At 47.2% G+C, this 22,042-nt stretch overlaps 1 protein-coding gene across 1 annotated transcript in view; it reads right to left on the bottom strand.

Annotated features, from left to right (window-relative positions):
* Nucleotides 1–972: 972 nt before the first annotated feature.
* The window catches only part of LOC119437209 (dopamine beta-hydroxylase-like), a 61,215-nt gene continuing 40,145 nt past the window's right edge, over nt 973–22,042 (bottom strand). The window contains exon 12 of the mRNA XM_037704259.2: nt 973–1,608. Coding sequence (XP_037560187.1) covers nt 1,504–1,608 — 105 coding nt within the window. The 3' untranslated portion in view covers nt 973–1,503. The remainder of the gene's footprint in view (nt 1,609–22,042) is intronic.

Here is a 22,042-nt window from a genome sequence, read left to right as displayed (position 1 = left end):
TGAATAACGGGCAAAGAATTACAACGTCATCAGATGCTGCCTGTCTCCTATGACAGTTATACACGTGTAGTGCGGCACACTCACCAAGGTAAATACACCTGGTAGCGAAGCTTCCATAGAAGCCCATACGTTCAAAACATGGCGGTTTATCAGCGCTGAGCCGTGCTCCCTCAAGGGCTGCAGAAGATAGCGCAAACCTTTCCCTTTCCCCACGAACCACTTACTTCATGGGGTTTAGCGCCATCTGTGTGAGGAGGGAACACTTCCGGCGGAAGAAAAAGTAATTTGACGTCATATCCGTTAAAAACAGAAGTGACGTCATTTTGTTCTCATAGGTGCGAAATTTGTTTTCGGAGGCCTGCCATTAGAGCTGTATATTCAAATGCCCCGCCATTCGACTTGATGGGCGTTCCGAGCTTTCAGCGCGGAAAGCGATGCAGGAAAAGGTGAGCCGTACGGGTGTCGAAATCGCATCGCTGCACAGAACATACTTTCTTTGGAGGCCGACGAACGCTTTGGGCGTAGATTGCGTAGAGTGCTCGTCCTTTCGTCGGACTCCAAGACCGTCGGCCTGCTCTGTCGCACGAAAACAACTAAAGTAAACAAGTATCTGATGGTCGCAACTCGCTACTTTTGACTGCACAGGTTAAGAAACAATAAAACTAGCCGCATCATCTAATTCAACAAACGTCCACATGCAAAACAACACAACATGTGAGGGGGGCGTATTGTAACAGGTGAACTTTATGAGCGCGCCTTTCCACACACTACAAGAGCTGCATTGCAATGCAAGTGATAGCGGCGTCAACGCCCGCCGCTATCGATGGGTGCTCTAACGGTGGGCGCTGAAAAAAAAAGGTATTTATTGATAATGATCAAGTAAAATAGAGTTGTATCTTCTTTTCTCGCCATGTGTATATAAATTGGATTAGGAATTTTATTTTCGTTGAATGAATCTAACTGCGTCTCACTTTAAATAAAAAAAAAAACGCTTTTTTCTTTCCGATTGTTTATTCCCTCCAAACGTAGTCGCGCTTCAATCGCTGCTCCCACAACCACCCTTGCTGATGTCGGTGACAATTGGTTCTGAACCGCTTTTCGCCCGAAGCTTCGCGACCTATGTGGATCGGCCTTGCACTCACTTTCTAGAATGCAAACCTTGGTGCTTGAGAATATGTGTTCTGCGCGCAAGCACGGCTGGCGCCGCACGAACTGCACCGATATTAGCGCAGGTTTCAGGACTTTAGACGCGTGCGGGTTGCGCTGTTTACGCGAATCCAGTAGCGAGAATTTATGGACTTCTAGAGTTGCGCAGAGGTGTGGATCGACAGCGAACCCCTCACTCGTTCCGAGCCATTGGTGAAAAATGTCGTTGCGAGACACCGTCTCCCACTCGGAACAGCGGCCCGCAGTAGCAGTGGCACAAGCGGTCTCGCCGCTACCCATGGTTGGCTTGACGTAGCTGCGGCCACTGGTCCTGGCGACACGGTGGCTGCAGCCCCCCTACTCCTGGCCGGGCTGCGGGAGCCCTTCACCCTCCGGGCAATTCCTGGCTGGTGGCGGCAGCGGGTACAGGATCTCGGTCACCGGCATCCCTTCCCAGCTGCCCTGCGAGCGCGTTTGGGTTATAGGGCACACTACACACACTGGCTGCTCACAGTGGTGCGAATTTTTGACGTACTCGCCATCGGTGGCTCAGCTTTGCTGCACAGAATAACGTCGTGCATTCTATACTCGACTGAAGCGTCCGAATTTTTATGGTGCAGAATGAAAAAGTGCTAATATTTCGATGCACGTTAAAGAACCCCAAGTGGTCAAACGTAATCTGCAGGCTGCCACTATTGAGCCCCAAATTGTTTAAGTGTACATCTGGAACGGATCTCCATTAGTGCTATCTCATGTGGTACAACTGCAGCCGACGTCAGGGTCTAGCCACCGCTCTTTTTTTCCACAGGTCGTGGTAGCTATGCATTCGCGTGGGCATATTCGTGTTTCACTGCGCACCACGCGCCGGCCTAGGTGCTGATGCACTGGGAAGACGTTACGAGGAGATTCATTAATGGTTCCGTATATTTAAGTACTGCGATTTGGGCCCTCATGCAACGAGCCAGGCCATTGTAATGCGCTGCACCAGGCTATATTGGTCAATCTGGAGCTCGCGTGCCTCCTCAAAAACCTCAGCTCACGGCACGTGTTTTGGCATTTTGCAGTTACACTCATACTCCTAAATGCGGCGTCCTCGACCGGAAATTGAAATTGACACGACGCGCTAAGCGGTAGAGCGCACCGTCACCGCCTGGCAAATAACGAGCGTATCCTGGTGGCCACTGCCTTGCACACAGTCGGCGTCGGCAGAGGGGACCCGCGAAATTTCGCAAGTGCGCTTTTTCACGCATCTTGTTCGACGCAGTAGTATACTGGACCATTCTGCGCCCTGTCGAATTCCGCCATTTTCTCAAATTTCACCATTATTTTAGCCAATCAGGGGGAGAGCTGACGGTCATTGTAGCCAATCAATGATGACAAGATTTTGGTATTTGACAGTGTCCGTAATATCATCCCGATGGCGCAATGAAAGTGGCAAGGAGGCGGGGGCGCGCAGGCTTGTGCCGCGACCCCATGGTACCCTGCCATCATCGCTATTGCATCGCCCACAGCATAAGTTCCTGCATAGGCGCCGACTACGGGGGGCTCCGGGGCTCGAGCGCCCTCCAGAGTTTCTCGGGGGAGGGGGGGGGGGCTCTGCCTCCCCCTCCCCCGCTCCTAATATGTCAGTAGCAGAGTCCTGTTACCCAAACCGTTTATGGTGTCTTTTGAGTTGCCTCGACATTTTCCCTTAAAATGTTATTGTGACTACAAGCTAACTGCATCATTGTTGATGCGGACGTGCACGGCTTTTATTCATACTTTCGCTTTATTTCTGAAAATCTTGGCAATAGGAAAACAAGCACATTAAAATCACCAACGGCGGCTCCCTCATCCGTGTTTTTTCACTTCAACATGTTATTTTTTATTTCCAGTGTGAACACCATGCACAGACACATTATATTTCAATGTGTACACAGGACAAAATTTATGATATTTTGAAAGAGAAAGAGGTAGCTAACTAACAATTATTTCTAATGATATGGATAGCCTATGTCTATAGAATCAATATGTTGCTGTATGTTCGTTCAACTCGCTACAAATTGCTTTGCGCACTTTTTTGACACTGAAAAAAGACCTGCAGACTTCAGTGACCCCTTCGGCAGAGTCTTTTATCAACAGTGTGTGAAATACACATGAATGATATGTGTCTCAGCATTGCTTCTCTTTCCAGTAGGTAATGCTAGTGACTCATGAATAGTGACTGTGACTCAATGCAATGGTAATGCTATAGTGACTCATATTGAGGATGGAAACATCGCAACGTACATGCAGAGGCCATAAATATATATAATTAACTTAGTAACCGAAGTGAGGCCAAGCCGGATTCACTCGAAATCAGAATCAATAGCAGTCATACGCAGCAGAGCTTCCTCTAGGACTCAGAAAAAAAAGAGGCTGCAGTTTTGCCGGAAAGGCGAAGCAGTATTAATGATAGCGAAGCATAAGACAATTACACGAAAAAGATTCTTCCCGTATAAATCCGCGTAAGAGCCGCACCCCCAACTTGAGAGCAAATATTTTTATTGCGATAGCAATTATATGGACACTTCAACCGGATTTCTGCGGTCGGCGTCGCCGTTGCCGTCGCCGTGAGGTTCCGTATAAAGTCCAAGGGCGATAAAATCGTCGCCGCGCGCCGTATGCGCGAGTGAAAGCGCGCGGGGGACGCGCGCTATCACGTAGAGCGAATGCACGGCGGAAAGCAAACGCGACCGTCGCGCGAAAGGCCGTGGGGGTATGGGAGGGAGGGAGGGAGGGAGGCGGGCCGACGCTGTGCTGCTTCACCAAATGCTTATCTGGCAACCGGGCGCACGGGGAACTGGCCACTCAATCTCCCATGCGAAAGCAAGAAAGTGGGAAGGCAGCGCGGGAGGGAGGGGAGGGGCAGCTTCTCCTCTGCCAACAACTTCTCCTCTGCACTTCGCCCGGCGGTAGCGGTAGCCCGCACCATCTCTTATCTCCGCACGGCTCTGACCTTTGTATGCACTGTGCAAATTCGCCGCTCAGTTTCCGTTGAAGCGATAGACCGCGCGAACCTTCACCCGCTGCGGCGGCTGCGCTTGCTGCCAGCGTTTTGACAGTCGTTGTCTGTGGTCATTCAGTGTGATCTATTCATGTTTGCTTGTGCGCGCTGACACCACGCTTGTTATTTCAGTTAGTAAGCGAATGTGTCCAAGTTCATGCAGCCGATAAAACTACTATCCCTACTCCGAATAGCTCTCTACTAATTTGCTATTGCAATTGATGCTTCGCCTTTCGGGCGAAACTGCAACATTTAAAAAAAAATCCAACCGAGAAGCAATCGCGTTCAGCGCGATTCCGATCGCGCGCCACTGCGAATTTTCCCGCGCAGCTTGCTTTCGCACGTTGCAACTATAAAAAAAGTCGGTTAGACAGGCGAGGCGCCCCGCCATGACCACTGAAGCGCAGAAGCCGATTTATACCGCGACTAAAGAAATAGCCCCCGCTGACGCGACTCGGCTCAGCTCGAAGCGCGGGCTGCCAAGTTCTCTGTCGGTGGGGTCACCGGCCGCCCGGCTCATGACCTCAGAATAGAGTGCACGTCCATTGGTGGATGCTCGTGTGCATCCGCCTTTGAGGGGCAAATGCCGCTGCCTTCTAAAGTTGTACACGACTATAGATGGGGAGAGGAGGCGATCGCGGAGGTTTACGGCGGATTTCATGCTCGTAGTTGGAAAAAATTAGATAAAATGGCCCGGTCCCTTGTAAGGCTCGTCAAAATTGCGCCAAAAAGTGCGGCCCTCACACGAGTCTGTACGTTGGTTATATCGCCTATATGAATTGTAGTAACATTTACTCACTCATTAAAATAACAAACATCGTGCAATGCAAGGACCACGTAAATCTGTAAATATCCCGCTGGATGACCATGCACGAGCACTCGCTATCACAACGCTGGCATTATGATGAACGCCGGCAGCGGGGGCGAACAGTTCGTACAGCCATGCGATTCACCTCGACTCCGAAAATTAGATTCATCATCATCTGCATATTTTTATGTCCAATACAGGACGGCTTCTGTCAGCGATCTCCAATTACCCCTGTCTCTTAACTTAGGCTATGCGATCTGCAACACTTGGGGCGCGGAAAAACAGCCTAAGAAGGAAGACAGCGAGCATGAAGTTAGCAGCCATCCCTGCTCGCCCTTGATCATTGCAGCCCCCAATGATTACCAAGAATTGGATACGGCACGCGGGCCGCGTAAGCGTCAACCGCACACAGTAATTTGCAGCTGCGGCAGGGCTAGATGAGAAGACGCGTGGTCTCGTCCCCATGCGTGCATTTGATCACGTGACCTCCAACTAAACCAAATATTGAGCGCGTTGGAAGATAATGCCATCAAGCCGCCATCCTTTTCGGCTCAGTGTTACGGGCTTTTTCTCGCACCCAGTGTATGGGTCGCTCACTCATGAGTGACTTTTGGACTTTATGCGGAATATCACGGCGACGACGACAGCGAAAATTTGCCTGGGGTGTCGATACAATTGCTGTCGCAATAAAAAGAGAAATAGAAAACAGGCGTCGAGCTCGCTTCTACCGTGGCTGCGGACGTTGCAATATGCACCTGCTAGAAACACAGCATCTACACCAACGATAAAACCAATAGTGGGCACCTCGCTTATCGGTACTTCGCCAGAACCCGTCTGACGCTGAAAAGGAAGCGTATTTTCCACCATATAAGCACCAGCGGAAACAACACTAGGCGCGCGGGGAGACAGCGCACGCGAAGGGACCAGCCATCTTGGATGGCCCAAGCTTGAACTCGGCGCAGATTAACTCCAAAATGAAGCGCGTGACCCACATATGTATGGCCGAGGTAGGAAAAGTAGAAGTTGAGGACCCGTGTGTTCTAGCCGCTAGGTGAAAAAAGACTCCACGCCGCTATCAAGAAGGTTCCTCAGCTCACGTGTTTCCATCAGCGAGTGACATGTACTGCCGGAGGGTCTATGAAGTACTTGACACTAGTGCTGTCTTCGTTAAACAACAGGTATCCGCGTGATATCTGGTAGCATAAGTCCCACATTGAGCAGCTTGCCATAGGGAAGGAAGACGAAGCATATATAACATAGTTCTACGGTGACGACCTTGAACCAGGATGCCCGATTTTGCACAGAGATATGCTGATTGCCATTTTAAGCCAGCAAAGGTCGGCATCATTGCACACATTTGGGGACGTCATGCGCATGTTTACGGGGGGCAAGGGCGAACACCTGCGAAACCCTTTGCCGGAAATGGCCAAGCTAAAAAAATTGCGTTGGCCATACCGGTCTCGTCGACCACATCCGAGAGGTCCTTTTCTTGCCTTTGGCGACTGAAAATGTACTTGCGGTCGACGACTGGACAAGCCCGTTTGAACCATCTGGCAATTTTTTCACCCCCACAAAGAACTCTGCCACAAAATCAATTTGATTAAGATTGCCGACGACTTATTTCCAGATCAAGTGCCCGAACGAACACTTTTCAATAATGGTGAAATCATCGCATCAGACAACGAACTCATGTCTTTAATAGGAGAGAGAAAGGCACCAACTTAGAAGTCAAAGCAAACCACCTGGCTTATAAAACAACGCAAAAAGTTATACAAACGAACGAAAATGGGGCCCATAACAGCGCAAGCAGAGTGAGGGCATTTGGATAAGAAAAGACGCGTGGATGCGCTATTTGTAAAACTCCCTAGTCTATCTGTGCATTTTCCTTATTAATTTTTTTTCGTCGTATGCTGCATTTGCGTCTCAATAACACAATCCACGTTGTTCCTATATTTGCTATCGAGTCTTTTCGCGCTTTTGAGATATCGCTGTCTTCTTTATTTATTTGTTAATATGTTTATTTATTTGGGCATCTGATAATTTTACTCTATAATCCTTTGCTGTGCCTCCGGAAAATAAACGAAACCAGTGGCACAAGGCATGCTTTGACATGTAATGAAACTATGGCGTTATGGAATCGCATTATGGAATCGCATAATAATTCTAGTTATAAGTTGTGTTCAGAAATTGTTACGTATCGTTTAATGTTTATATTTGTTATGTCTTTTCTTCTCAATAACTGACCTTTCGTCTGGAAAAGACTTCTTGATTGTATCTCTTGTATTAAATCTTTTACAAGGTGTTACATTGCTTTTTCATAGACGTGTACTTGTGCGACTTAATACGCACAAAACACATGTATCTCCCTAACATGTTTAATTGAATCCGCTTGTCGAATGGCTCAACCATTAGAAGCCAGTCTCTTGGCGGTGCGAGGGGACTCAGGCTGTAAAACTGAATTGTCTCCTGCTCAGAGGTCTTGCAAATACTCATATACGCTCGTCACTTCCATGAACAATCTTTCTAGGTCACACAAAATTCCCAGTGTAACTGTTATGAAAGGTTATATATATGTATATATACATATATGACCTCATCTATATATATATATATATATATATATATATATAGATGAGGTTTGGAAAGCTGGTCAGGCCCCCCCCCCCCCCCCCCCCCTTCCTCGCGGGAAACTGAAAACTTTCCGCCTGTGAGTTCTTGGGCCCGTATTCACAAAAAAGTACGTGCGTTAGAAATCTTCGTGCGCGTTTGATGCCAGCCAGTGGTTACGGCGGACAAATCATTAGAGAAAGCGTCCGGCCAATGGCTCATAGCACTTACGTATGGAAAAATGGCCCTGTTTATTTGTTATCATTACCGTGATCCGACAAACAACCATTGTTTTGACACTCTATGGCCATCGTAGCCTTGGCATAATTAAACTTCATGATCACAATCATATGAAGTTCAGATTCGGTGGCGCTGCGAGCATGGAGGAAAAAATAAAAAGATTTTCTTCATGGCTGCAAACATGAGGTTGGCTAGCTTTGTCAGGGCAATTACAATGTGTATCCTGCATGTTTACTTGTTTAAGCGTGCATTATCTCGTGCGTCGAAGGAGGCAGAGTTCTTAAAATACGGTGACACGGAGACTTTTATTTTTTATCGTGCGATTGCTTTTTTTAAATTCTGGGGTTTTACGTGCCAAAACCACGATATGATTATGAGGCACGCCGCAGTGGGGGACTCCGGGTTAATTTTGACCACCTGGGGTTCTTTAACATGCACCCAATGCACGGTACACGGGTGTTTTTGCATTTCGCTTCCATCGAAATGCAGCCGCCGCGGCCGGGATTCGATCCCGCAACCTCTTTCTTCGCAGCGCAAAACCAAAGCTACTACGCCACCACGGAGGGTCGTGCGATTGCGCTTCACTACGCCATGTTGCGCCGCTGCTCTTGCGATGATAATTGAAGCGAAATGATAGCTGATTATATTTAAAGGCTACATGACCCTTTTGTAAACTGTGTAATAATACATGACACAGTTTGCGCACGTCAACAAGTGTAATCACTCGTGTTTAAGCGGCTCACTAGTGAATCAGTGCAGTTTTATATCAATCTATGTTTTCCCTATGGCCTGTGTAATTTATGGCTTGAGCTGTTTATTTTAACGTGTTAATAATAGACAAGTCGTTATTCCTTTACAATGTATTATTTTCTGTTTGTTCTGCGGGGATCAATCTGAGGGATACGGTTTTAATGATATGACGCTTTGTCGACAGAAGTTATCAGATATTTACCGTTATTATTTTCCCGCCTTCCGTTTCGATTCGTTTTTTTATTGCTGCATACCCGGACTCAAATTCGCGTGATTGTACAAATATGCAAAGGAGTAGCCAACGCAGGGATGTTGCGGAAGCCTTGAGAGGAAGCTTTAGCTCTAGGCCAACTCCGTTGCCGCCTATTCAAATACGTCTAAAACAAATAAATGCTTTTATGAGGCAACCTCTTGACAGATTTGAATGATATGTGTTGCAATTAAGAGAGAAAGTTAAATTCTATTGACTGTAGGAAGCAGAATTTCGAGTTAGGCCATGGATCTTTTTACGAAAATCCCCCAATATCGGTAGTTAAAAAAAAATGAAGCACCAAGTTTACAAATGCGTAAAACTCTGCATAAACATTGACATGGAAGTTCTGAAAACTGCATCTGTTAGGCCATCTAAAGCAGACAAATTTGTTTTATTAATTTACAGCTTACGCGAATTTGGTGCAAAATTGACGAGGACTTTGCAGGAGTACTACTCACAAATTAATAGAATATTTTAAAGCGGTGTGGTGATACTTATTTTTGTCCGCTTTAGATGCACCATTAGATGTAGTTTACGGAATTGCGATATCGTTTTTCATTGCTCAGTTACAAAACTGTAAATTGATAGTTTCGCTTTCCGAATTTTTGCGATTTGCAATATCTTTTATAAAAAAATCGCTGGCCTAAATAAATTCCTTTGAAACAGTCACTAGATCTTAACTTTTTCTTTTAAATGCAACAAACCTCATCAAATTTGGTGTGGTGGCTGCCAAATAAAACGATTTCGCCGTTCCCCTTGGTATGTAGGCTATCTATGTCTGTTTATGCTGTCAAACTGGATGTAATATAGAGAGCTTCGGAAAGATTACTCGCTTGTCGATACAGCGTGTTTATCTGCGACACATGAACAGGCAACGACGAACGTTCCGGACAATGAAGGCTCAGAGTGGAAAGCGAAAGTTGAGCGCAAGGAGCGGGCTTGACTGTTATTAATTGGCGAATGTGACTATTAAGGTTATCGTGTCCGTGACGTAGAAAAGAACACAAAAATAAGGTGCAGAGAAAGCAGGCATAATAGTATTGCGTTCCGATCCGTAAGCACAATTAATTCATTATTCGTCAAAGAAACATTTTTACCGAAAGCGAAGAAAATGCCACCCCATATGGAATCATTATTTTTGCGGAAGTATTCCGCCACGGATTGCACCGCCTACGCATAACGTTCGTTGCCAGTTTCATAAAAGAAACATACGAGAGGCGACGCCCCCCTCCACCCCCCCCCCCCAAAAAAAAGGAGGAAAAAGAAAAAAAAAAGACCGGGTTATATGTATAAAAAAGAAGGTGCATTTACATTTATCACAAAAAACACTTATTCGGTTTCAAAATGCTCTTCTTTGAAGGCGCTTGTCCGATCTTTTCGACTGAGTGGATATCTTTGGAACCGCTGAAGCTTGATTTCTCGCTTTCTCCAAAGCGCTCAAAACAGTTTTGCAGGGAACCCTCGTCTCTGAGAAAGTAACTTTTAATTTTTCTGTTTACAACTTCTGGCACAATTTCAAATGAGCGCTTTTCAGCTCTGCGCTAGCAGGCAGGGAACAAGTTTCGCCTAAATGCGTCTCACTTTAAAATCTACGGAAAAATTCCGCTGACTGCAGGTCTAACAGACACCTCTACCTTCCGAAAATTTCCTGATTGCGTACTGTTACGATTCACTTTGCGTGGTCACGAACTGAACGAATGCGAAACGCATGACACACGGCGTGCCGGACCGTCACGGTCGTCAACATGAACAGACATGTCCGCCGCGTGTGTGCGAGGGCAGTATGCGCGCAATGTGCAAAACCAGCTCATCCCCGCTTGGGACTGCGGAAATCCACCCCCGCTACTTCATCTAGTTTGCTCTGACGTGTCCTGACAAGGCCCTCTGCAGTGGGGGCACCAGAGAAGAAGAATGCCCGGATGGCGGAGGGTATAAGAAAGCCAGCAAGCCGCCATGTGGAGAAGACTTTTTCTCTGCCCTCGCGTGCAGGTAAGGTGCACGCACGCTGAACGTTTCCTGGTTTTTTTTTTTCGTTGGAGCACACCGCTCACCCGTAACGATGTATTAAACTTCTATTATTTGTTTTTACGTAATCTAGTCTTCCCTGCCGAACCCTCTCCGATGGTCAACCTGGTTCGAGCTCCAAACAGACGCTGTTGGAGGTTCGCCAAACCCTGGCCCCGTGACAATTGGTATGCAGCGGTGAGATATGGATCTACGAGCCTCGTCTACCAAATCGCAACTGAATGCAGCGTTTGCAATGGTCTACGCCGGATTCTTGGCTGCAAGGTGGTGAGTGTGGGACTTGTTTGCTGAGGTTTGCCAGGTTTCGTTGACGTGTTAGAACATAACGGGTAATTCGAGCTATTGTTGCCGCCTAGTTAGGTTGCGGCAAGATAGTTGTGTACAGCAGAGAGAGAGCAGCACTGAAAACAGCCATGAATTTGAAGTCAGTGCGTAAACCGGAGTTGTTGGAGCTAGCGAAGGAGTTGCGCCGAGATGTCACTGACGCACTCCGAAAACCTGTGTTGATTGATGCTATTCTTGCTCTAGAGACTGAGGATGGTGAGCTTACGGAATGCCTGGAGATCACTACAGAGAGGGAGACTGCAAAATGTCAGGCAGAAGAGCGTGAAGCACAGGAAGAGCGTGAAAGAGAACGGGAACGCGAAGAGGAAGAGCACAAGGTTCAGATGGAAGAAATTCTAAAGGAAACCCAGCAGCTCAGAGTTCAACGGGCGCTGTTCAGTCTGCGCAATTTCAGGAATGGGGAAAACATTGAATGTTTTCTGGCCTCTTTCGAGCAGGTGAGCACAGATATAAAGCTCGACCGTGACTTTTGGCCTCTTAGTTCGTTGGGAGTATTTCCCTGTAACGTGACCCGTTGCTTAGCTCGCCTTTTAGATGAAGACTTCAGGAATTACGATAAAGCTAAGAGTGCGTTATTCCGGCAAATTCGGTATTCCTGCTGAGCACGAGAGGGAAAGCCCGAATGACGAGTGCAAAGCTTGTCCTTTGGAAGAGACTGAGGTTGCGCCATTGAGGGAAGAGCACGAAAAGTGCGAGGTGGCGAAACCCCTCAGAGACAGAGCAGGTCGAGAGCGAGGCCATTGCCGGTCTACAAAGAGGGACCATTCCGGAAGGCGTCCCTTGCGAGGACGAGGCTTGTTCCAGTCGCCACGAGAAGGTTAAGGAGGCGCTGGAGACCTTCCTCGTAGCTGAGCACATGGGCGACTTTCCGGAATCGTCTAGAATAGACCAGGATACGGTGGCGTGTACGAGCGTGTTTTGTGCACGAGTGGTGGCGTGTGTTGTGTACGAGCCAGTTACGCGAATAAAAGTTCGAATCAGGTTTGGCGACGGTGGTGGCTCGGGCTCGCGCCGATTTTGTAGATGGGCATTGACATTGGAGGTTCGTAAAGACAAACCATTGTTGGGTAAATCAATGCTTATTGAGTAGGCGCGCTTATCGGTTACCATTGTAGAAATTTTGATTTGCTGAAGCTCGAGCGCGCTGACGAATCAGCCCGTGCTAACATCGCCGGACTACATGAGGGGATTTGTGGTTCAGTGCGATGCGAGCGAGCGAGGCATGGGCGTCGTACTATGCCAAAAGGGAGAAAGCTAGGAGGAACACCCCGTCCTGTACACAATTCGGAAACTTACTAGTCGAGAACAGGCGTACAGCGCTACTGAGAAAAAGTGCACATGTCACGTATGGGTTGTTCGAAAATTGTCATACCTTGCGGGCTCGAGGTTCGTCATCGAAACAGATCATTGTCCTCTCAGATTTGCAGACAACGTCTTCCAAAAATGGCCGCCTCCTGCGTTGGAGTCTCGCTTTGCAGCAATATTCTTTCGAGATACGCTATAAAAGGGAACTCTCAATGCAATGCCGATGGCTTAAGTCGAAGCCCCTAGATCAAGAATCAGCCTCGAACGTATCGTTGAACTCGTTTTTATTTTTTTTTTGGGGGGGGGGATGGCTATTCTGCCGGTAGCCGAGAGAAATATGTTTTCAAAATTCTTCCGGCAGTCGAATCTCATTGGCTGATGGAGTGACGTCAGAAGTTCCGGCAAAATTAAACTTTTCGCATTCTGCCGGCAGTTGGGAGGAATATGCTTTTGTAATTCTCCCGGCAGTGGAATTTAATCGGCAGATGAAGTGGCGTTAGAAGTGCCAACAAAATAAACTTATCGCATTCTGCCCGCAGCCCGTAAGTGCCGGCCACGGTGCAAGATATATATTCTTTATGTGGGGACACTTCTCGGCTTGCTTGCTAGACGCGATCGACCAGATAAAGTAGCAAGGGCGCGCGTCTATCGGGGCGGTGACGGCAGCGGATACCTATCGGCGGAACGACGCAACTTCAGTTAGAACGCAGGCGAGAGCGTGCCTCGACAAGGAACGCGCGCATGCCCTCTCCCCGGTGACCTACTTTCGTGCGTCACTCAATCATTTCGGATTTCCCGTGAACCGCCGGTTGATATAACAACGGGAGATTAAACCAATAAAAAGTTTTCTGTGTTGACGTTGCGTCGTACTGCCGATAGGTATCCGCTGCCGTCACCGGGCCGATCGGCGCGCGCCTTTGCTACTTTATCTGGTCGATCGAGTCTGGCGAGTATCCTCACCTAAAGAGTATATATCTTACACCATGGTGCCGGCAAAGATAACATGTCGGCAGTCTGCCGGCAGAATCTTGCAAAATTTTATTTTGCTTTTAAGCATGCAAAGCTGCTAATTTAGATTGATGGAATAGGAATAGGTGTTAATTTAGCGAATATTGGTTAACTGACGCTAAGCGACAGCCGGGAGAATAGCGTTTCGATTTCATCGCAGTGGCTAAATTGCACTTCGCGCTTTTGCCGGCAGCTGCTTCGATAACACCGACTTCTCCTGACAATCAGGCCAAAAAATAATGTGTTGATTTTGCGAAGTTTGGTTGACTGACGGAGCGAACCTCGATCCTCATAGGACGTCGGTGCACAGTCACGTTCGGGTCTCCATCCGGGTCCAGTCGATCGCAATACGCGCGTTGCACTCTGAAGCGCGATCAGGTGTCCGTGTCACTGGGAATTAGGTGGAGGGACGAAGATGCATACGTTCTGCTAGCACCCCCTAACGTAAAGCTTTGTAAAGTATCATGCCACTTTTTTTTCCAGCTTATGAACATTTGCTGGACATTTATTTCGTCCATGTTTGGCTCAGAATTTCGCCCCTGGCGAGGTTTCAAGAGCGCTTTCACCAGTACACAAAGGGTTGCCTAAACACGTATGGTGTAGACACATGCTTTTAAAAGGCAGTTTAAATCAGGCATGACAATTAGTGGTAGTGAATGACTGCAGTCTGGTCACACTTTAACTTTATTTTTGTTTCAAATAAGCATGTAGGCTCATCAAACTAGTAAATATTTGTAGAGGGCATGTCAAGACACTCTTGCAGATTTTATACACAAAACAAGTAGGCAAGCTCATCAAACTGCAGCAAACATGTGTACAAAATATGTCAATGAACTTTGCATATTTTAACACAAAACAAACAAAGAAAAAGGCATGCACCCAAGGACAAGGACTCAGAAGTTTAAGTAGCAATGCAACGTTGACACTTCTAAAGTTAGATTTTTAGAGTTTGCTTCAGACCTACACATGGCAGGTGGCTCCAGCACAGGCACCAGTCACAGAAAATAAAGTCACGGCTGTCCAAGTTAGAGTCACACTCATTGCACTTCCAGTGTTGCTGTTTTTTGTCAAAAATTGCCATTTGCACAGCTTCCCATGCATCGTCTGTGAAGAAATGCCGAACAAGGTTAGTGTCAATACTGTCATCACGAATGCCTTTGCTCAACACAGTCCTTGTCTAACACTTTACCAGCCATTGTTTCTGCTGCCTTCTGCGGTCCTGTCAACCATGTGAGCAGCGTTAATTTCTTTTCTCTGACAGTCAGTGCAGTGAAAGGTTGTGCACTGACGGTTCGCTTTCGCTTTCTAGGTAGGCCGATCACTGTGAGCACCTGGCCTTTTGGGCAGCCACACTTATTCATTGCCACTGGTACCTTGATTTCTTTAAGGCTGCTTGAAGATTCTTTCGTGCTCTCTTCGTCATCAGTAAAAATGTCTTCTTTCTCAACATGGTCTGTGCTAGTTATTGGACAGTCAAATCCATCACTGTGCTCGTTTACTTGCTCTATGTGGCCCCAGTGCAGAGTGTCACTTATATGCACATCTGCCCTTGTGCGTGAGGAAGTTTTTCAAGGGACTGGTCGCACCGGGTCATCTTGCTGTGTGATGCTTCCTTCGTTCGTTGTTGGTTGTGCCGGGTTTTTCTTGCATGACGCTTCCTTCGTTCTTTGCCTCGGGAAAACTACGAGCAACAGCAAGACGGCCTTCCCCTGACGAGTTCTTAGTTAGTTCTGCTTTTCTCCATATTTTCCAGCATTAAAGTATGCTTTCAAGCACTCCAAGTCTGTCTCTGAATGTACAAATTGAGCCATCTGATGCTAGATCAGCCAGTTTTGTGGCAACAGAAGCCGCTTTCTGAACTTTTGGTGACTGGATAGAATCTTCTCATTTTTGCGACTGCTGACATGCAGTGCTTCAACATCCTGGTTAGACTTTCCAGAAAAAGTGCTACATTTTACGTACACTTGCATGTACCATCTTTCCACATACAAAACTTTTGTCAAACTTTGCCAGGTGAAGGTGCTCACGTACTACATAAATGTGACGGCATGGGAACATCATAGCCTGTCGAAAAGAGCTGGTGCAATGCATATCTGTTGCACAAAATCTTTGTACGCAGGCAAGAGAGTCAGCATGGCTGGCTGCTGATGTCGGAGCCCTCAACTCTTCTTTTACGCGATCATATGCATACTGTGTCAAAAGCCTTGAATAATGTTCACCAGCCTCGTCGGCAGTAGTTAAAAACTCTTTTCTGCAGCATAAGTGCTGCCTTGTGTGCCTTTTCATTCCTTTGAGTATTAATGAAGGCAAAGAACATCTCTACAAACAATTCCAATGAGCTGAAGTGCTCCACAATCTGCTTCAGCTTGGCGTTCATGCTTTCTGCACGGTTGTCGGTGCAATTAAAGAAGTTAGCGCACTGTCATTTGAACCACATCAACCACTCGTCGTAAATGAAATGCCAATTCGCATTGAAATAATCAATGACTGGTCTCGGCTCACATTTACATCGAAGAGCATAGAGCTCGTCATACGTTTCTTTGTTTATTGCTTACACCATCAGCTGAAGAATATCTAGAGCTGTTTCTTGCCCAGCTTTCGTAATTCCTAGCTTAGGGACGCTTACTTCCCTGCGATATGCTTGCAGTATGTGGAAGGCACAAATGTGCAGTGCTGCCGAAGGGAGCAGCTCCTTCACAACATGTCGCTCCTTGACGTCTTTGTCAGCCATTGTCACTCTAACTGACTGCCACTTAGGACTCATATCCTTAAGAAACTTCAAAAAAACCAAGTGTCGCGGCATCCTCTGTTGCGAACAGCCCGACACAAATAATTTCACTTTCGCCGTTGCTGTTCTCAATAATAACTAAAAAACATGCCATTCTTGTTTCTAATAACTTGTAAGTGGGCAGTCTTCTGGGCAGTCTTCAAATGACCTTCTCATTACTTCATCTTGGAAGTAAATGACTTCTAGCTCCTTGTTTTCGTTCGTAAGTAGGCGAACAGTAGCCTTGTGTTTACTTTCAAGAACGTTCACAACATCGGTTAAATCATTCCTTTCATTAGGTCCTTTCTTTTTCGCAGCCATATTTGAGAGGTCTTTCACCTTAACAGTTTTTCCGCTTTCTTTCTGCAGCTGCTCTCTGACCATCAACTTGTTAGCCTTTACATCCAACAAAGATTTGGCCTTCATCTTGAGAGCAGGTGGTAGTCGTCTTTGCTGTGGCAAGTACTTAAACAGTTCCTCGCTGATGTCATGGTTATGAGCAAGGTTCAGGGAACGTATGTCCAAGTGGCTTCCCTCCTTGTTTGCTGCAACGTAGACGTGGAAGCCACAGTCTTGCTTGAATGTGCTAGAAAGACGGAGAGAGAGAGAGATGTCATAATAAAATTCCATCACATCTGTGGTAAGGGAGTGGTTTAATTATAACAATGTGGGGTCTTTTTGATTCATTAAACAGCTATGCCCCTGTCGCACAGGCACTTGTGATTGAGCCTCATTCGGATCGGAATGTAATGGCTGTTACACGGTACAAGGATCGGGATCGAGTAGGTTCAGCTCTAGTGCACCATAAGTCGATAAGTATGTCCAAAACACCCAATACATTGGCCTGATAAGCAGTAAAAGTTGTGGTTTAAAACTTCCTTTTCGAAAAATTAATTTTGCAATTGCCATTCTGGGTAAAATATGTGGTATTATACCCCTGTCACACGGCACATGTAATGTCATTTGCAGTAAATTACATTCAAGCCGATTGTCATTGCAGTCTTCCGTTCCCAGTCTACACGGGTAAACAAAATGGCATTCGCAATTGATGGCATTGTTTATCGGCAGGCTGCTATGATAACGAAACCTTACAAATCGTGCGTCTTGTTTACATATGTTCGCTATATTGTTAGCAAAACAATGGTAAACATTGGATGGTTATTTGTATATATATGTTACATTTCGTTTTAACATTGATTTTGTAATTTTTTGCCGAGCCCCTGTCGTCGAGATTACACAAGTCACGCGTGAATGAGTTCGGGAAACTCATTCAATGGGCGAATGCCATTAGCTATGAATGTCATGCACTATGTTCGTGCAAGCAGCAAAAATGGCATTAACACGTAATCTCATACGCTGCGAATGACCTTACACGTGCCGTGTAAACGGCGAGAAGCCGTTTTCGTACAATGTAGTTCGTACAGCCACTTCCCGTCAACATTACGTCATACTATTGTCGCGCCACGTGTTCTCCGATTTAGCCTGCTTGACTTGTCACAATAATAAAACTGGATGTAATACGTCTTCATCGGTTACCATACGCCAGCTTCACATAAATCCAACTGGCGTCGCAGCGGACTGCGACCTTCCGTACGCGCCAGAGCCACTGCGTCGCTACTGTGCCGTAAACAGGGCAAAATTTGCTTTTGAAATTAAAGGGTTCACCTAATCCATGCAGCTCCCCAGCAACGACTATGCGCACGAAAAGCTCTGCGAGCTCTGCACGTGAAATTTGCCTTCGCGAAACTCGTAATGTCGAGCACGTGAGCTCCGCAAGCACTGCAAATGAAATTTGCATTCGCATTGTATTCCCTCACGAAGCACATTTCCCATATGCGAAGCAACCAAACGACAATAAAAAATAAGAAAAAAACTTTTCACGCTACTTACGATGATTTCCGGGATCTTTGGTTCCTTTTCATGAACTTCGCTCCGCCATGGACGCAACAATACTTGTGTTGATAATATTTGAGGGCCTCTGGCATTCGGTATGCGATCTTCCCCACTCGTTTTCTGGCTGCCTCGATGGTCCGAGCTTCGCGTTTCCACAGCTGAACACAGTTTTCGGTGCTGTACCTGGACATTCTTTCATACAACTGCGCGAACGTTGCGAACTTCTCACCGACAGCGAGCAGTCGGCTTGCAGAAATTTCCGTCGGAGCATTTTTCGTCTCTTGCAGTGGTGACGATCGCGTATCTCCCGAATCAGGGAGCGACTCAAAGCTAATTTCATCGATGCCTAACACCATAAACACTGTTTCAAACAATACACGCCCCTATTTGACGAGCCCTGTGTCACGCCGATCATGCCAATGATAACATGTCGCACGTGTGGAGTGCGGCAAAATTACGCCCGATGTGATGCGTTTGTGAGGTGACTATCAGCCAATGAGATTAGACTACCGGGAGAATTTCGAAAACATATTTCTCCCGGCTGCCGGCAGAATAGCCACTGTTTTTTTTCATTCCTGACGTAGGATTGGAAGGGTTTTATCTTTGTTTACGCAGTTGGGTCATGTCTGATCTGTTGGATCAAGTCATGTCTTGTGAAGCGTATAACAAATTTATGTGTGTATTTAGTGCCGCTGTAAGTTCAGTAGAACTGTCACTTTTGAGTGGGGAAATAAGCCTGGCAGAGCTCAGCGAGGATTTGTCTCGCGCTTGGTGTAGTTCTGGAGACGCATGCTGTGAACGGGAAAACTGCTGCAGACTCTTCTGAGGCATCTGGACTCTGTCCGGGACGTTGAACAACGTTGGAGAACACCCACAGTGTTTTGTGCTCAAGAGAGCTGTGCAACAACCGACGACGACTGCAAGCACCAACCTGCGTCATACCTCTGGCCAGCGGGCGCCGTCCCCTGCCCATCGGGATCTCCTTCGGCGGCGGGGCAGTCTGTTACCATTCACTTTGGACGGCCACGAACTGAACGAATGCCAAACGCATGGGACATGGCGTGTCGAACCGTCAAGCTTGTCAACATGAACAGACATGTCCGCCGAGTGTGTGCAAGGAGAGTGCAGGTAAGGTGCACGCACGCTGAACGTTTCCTGTACCCGTAACGGTGTATTAAAGTTCTGTTATTTGTTTTTAACGTAATCTCGTCTTCCCTGCCGAACACTCTCCGATGATTAACCTGGTTCGAGCTCCAAGCAGACGCTGTTGAAGGTTCACCAAACCCCGGCTCCATAACAGTATACCGACGACCTTCACCGATCTTACTGCGAACAGCAGTTATGAACCAGAAGAAAAGGGGTTAATTGTGTTTCTTTAATTCGTCACTTATAGGGGCCCTGAACCAATTTTTATTGGAGTTGATAAATGCATTTGAAGTTAAAATAGAGTATTTCAGAAATACCTTGCCGCAAAAAAGTACTTCAATGCTTTTAGCAGAAGCGGAGTTATTGGCAATCAAACATTCCCTACGAGGTGCTTCTGCTCCTTCAAAGACTTGCACTGCGAAGGCTACGGCGGAGTGGGGCGTTCGCACAACGCTCCGTCTACTGAACGTCACCGTGACGCGCACTTCAAATTTCATTTTGGAGATTCACGTAGACGCCACTACTTCTGATTTTGGCACCTACGACGCGCCAAACGCGGTTGTCCACAGCGAGCCGCCCTGCGCTCAGCCAGCGGATTCGTCGCGGCACCTCGCGGCGGTCGCGGTATTTACGCAGCGTTTGCTTTGTGCACGACAGGGCGTGAGTGCGCGCTCGCGCTCATGTGCTCCATTCTGGCTGTGCTACGTGGTACAGACCGGCTTTGTCCTGCACTAGCTTGACCGTCGGATTGCGCATTGTCCAACTTGCGCATTTTGAAACGCTATCAGTAGCTCAATATGAAGCGAAGTCTGCCAAGGCGGCTAACCTGGAGCGGCCAAGAGTGAGCGCGCGCTGGCAAGCGTGCGTGTGGTCTGACCTTAAGTTTCTCGTTGTTCGAGGCTAGTTGAGTGTTCAAAACTGGTCGAAATTAACGAGACCCGACGGAAGGTTAATTGCTACGCGGGCGGCCTCGGCCAAACGTGAGGAGACAATAGTCAGCTTCTTCCGGAAGTACGTAATTATTATCGAAATTCGAAAGCAGATTTTCGCTTACTTCAGCCTGTTTATTAAACATCGTCAATAAATATGCGCAGTAACATTAGGAAGGAGCGCACTGATCGAAACACCCTTCTTGATTGATGTCAGCTATCGGCCAATAGCAAACGCGTATGGGAATCTGCTATATCACGAAATAAAGCACCCAGAAAAGAGTGAGGAGCAGGCTTCGATTGAAAAGAGAGCGTTTGAGAAAAAGGTGACTTCGCTCTCCGCTTGCGAGCTCCACGCGCCGTGAACGACTACAAAATTTGACTGAGATGTTCACAGCAGCGTATGCTATCCGCGGGCAATGTTTTGCACCAAGCCCGAGGGGTGGTTCAGGACCCCTTTAACTTTAGTTGACGCATGACACAACCGGACGTAAAAAAATAAATAAAAAAAAGTCATTGCTGTGGGCGCTGAGAACAACTGCCGGCGGTTTTATGTCGGGCTCATCTCATGTATCATGCTTCAGCCCCCGCCCGCGCAAAAACAGGGATCGTGACATAAAGCCTGTGACATTGTTGTACGTGTGCACTGTGTAGTGCTCTTCCTTCGCTCCAGCGGTTGTTTGCATTGATCTGGAAGAACATTCAGTAAGATTTGCGGTTTTGTTAATTAAATACGCAAAAACTGGAAAACCTTGCACTCGGTCGCGCAACGCTTGAAACAGCGAAGCTGGGCGATCGTAGCCCAGAATTTTCCGGAAGTGCGCGCTAACTTTTCATCTTATTACTCATGATGATGGTAATTTCTTTTCACGCGTCTAGGACTTATGGCCGTCACTGCGCCTTGCATAGCCCAGCTCGCAACACCGACACCGCGTTCCAATGCCGACACCACGTTCCAAGAGACCCTGCTCCGTGAATGCGTCGCTCTCTCGCTCTCATAGCGCGCAAAACCCCTTCACCTCGCAAGCATGAGCGTACGAACGCGCCAGCTGTGCACGAAGACGACGACGCTCGAACGCAATCATATGGTTTGCATAAATGCTTGCTCTGTATGCACTGCAGGCGTGGATGCAAGAAAAAAAAAAGCTGTACAGCCTAGTGGTTACGACGTTCGCTTTGGGACCGGGGGTACGCGGGTTCGAATCCCGTCTTGGCAAGAATGTTTATTTTCTTGGTAGTATCTTGCTACGCACAAGAAATTACGGCTGGCTTAAACAACTTTTTTAACAACTCCGCTGTTAAAAAATGCACCAGGTGTAAATGCGACCTCAATAAACGCAGGATAGGACTCGCGCATGGATTCACTGACGGGACATTTTTTGTATATCCTGCTTGATGGCTATTGCATGCAAGCTGCGTTCTTCAGATTTGGGTGAGGAGGGGTCCTTATTAGCGTCGTCAAGGCGTTTTTCCAGGTATTCTTCAGATAGCGGTACATTTATCTCGAAGTTTTCCAGGAGTTCCATGGGGTGTTCTTTTTAGGGCCACGTGGGGTTCGTGAAACGTATGGAGGAGTCGAAAGCTCATAGTTGCGGCTTGCAGTAATTGAATTACGCGAATCAAAGAGTCACTAGAAGATATTGTCCCTCTGCTGCCTTCTTTAAGGGCACGGTCTTAGCTGACTTCACACGGGTTTGGCGCATCTGGGATCTCGGTATCTTGTAACTGCTTCCAGAAAAAAAAAGAAAAGAAAAGAAACCGGTGCTTTCGCGCCTCCAGAGCGTCGTAGCAAGTC

This window comes from Dermacentor silvarum, chromosome 1, assembly GCF_013339745.2.
Source record: "Dermacentor silvarum isolate Dsil-2018 chromosome 1, BIME_Dsil_1.4, whole genome shotgun sequence".
Taxonomy (NCBI): domain Eukaryota; kingdom Metazoa; phylum Arthropoda; class Arachnida; order Ixodida; family Ixodidae; genus Dermacentor; species Dermacentor silvarum.
Note: the sequence above shows the minus strand (reverse complement) of the source record. Positions and strands in the feature narration are given on the sequence as shown.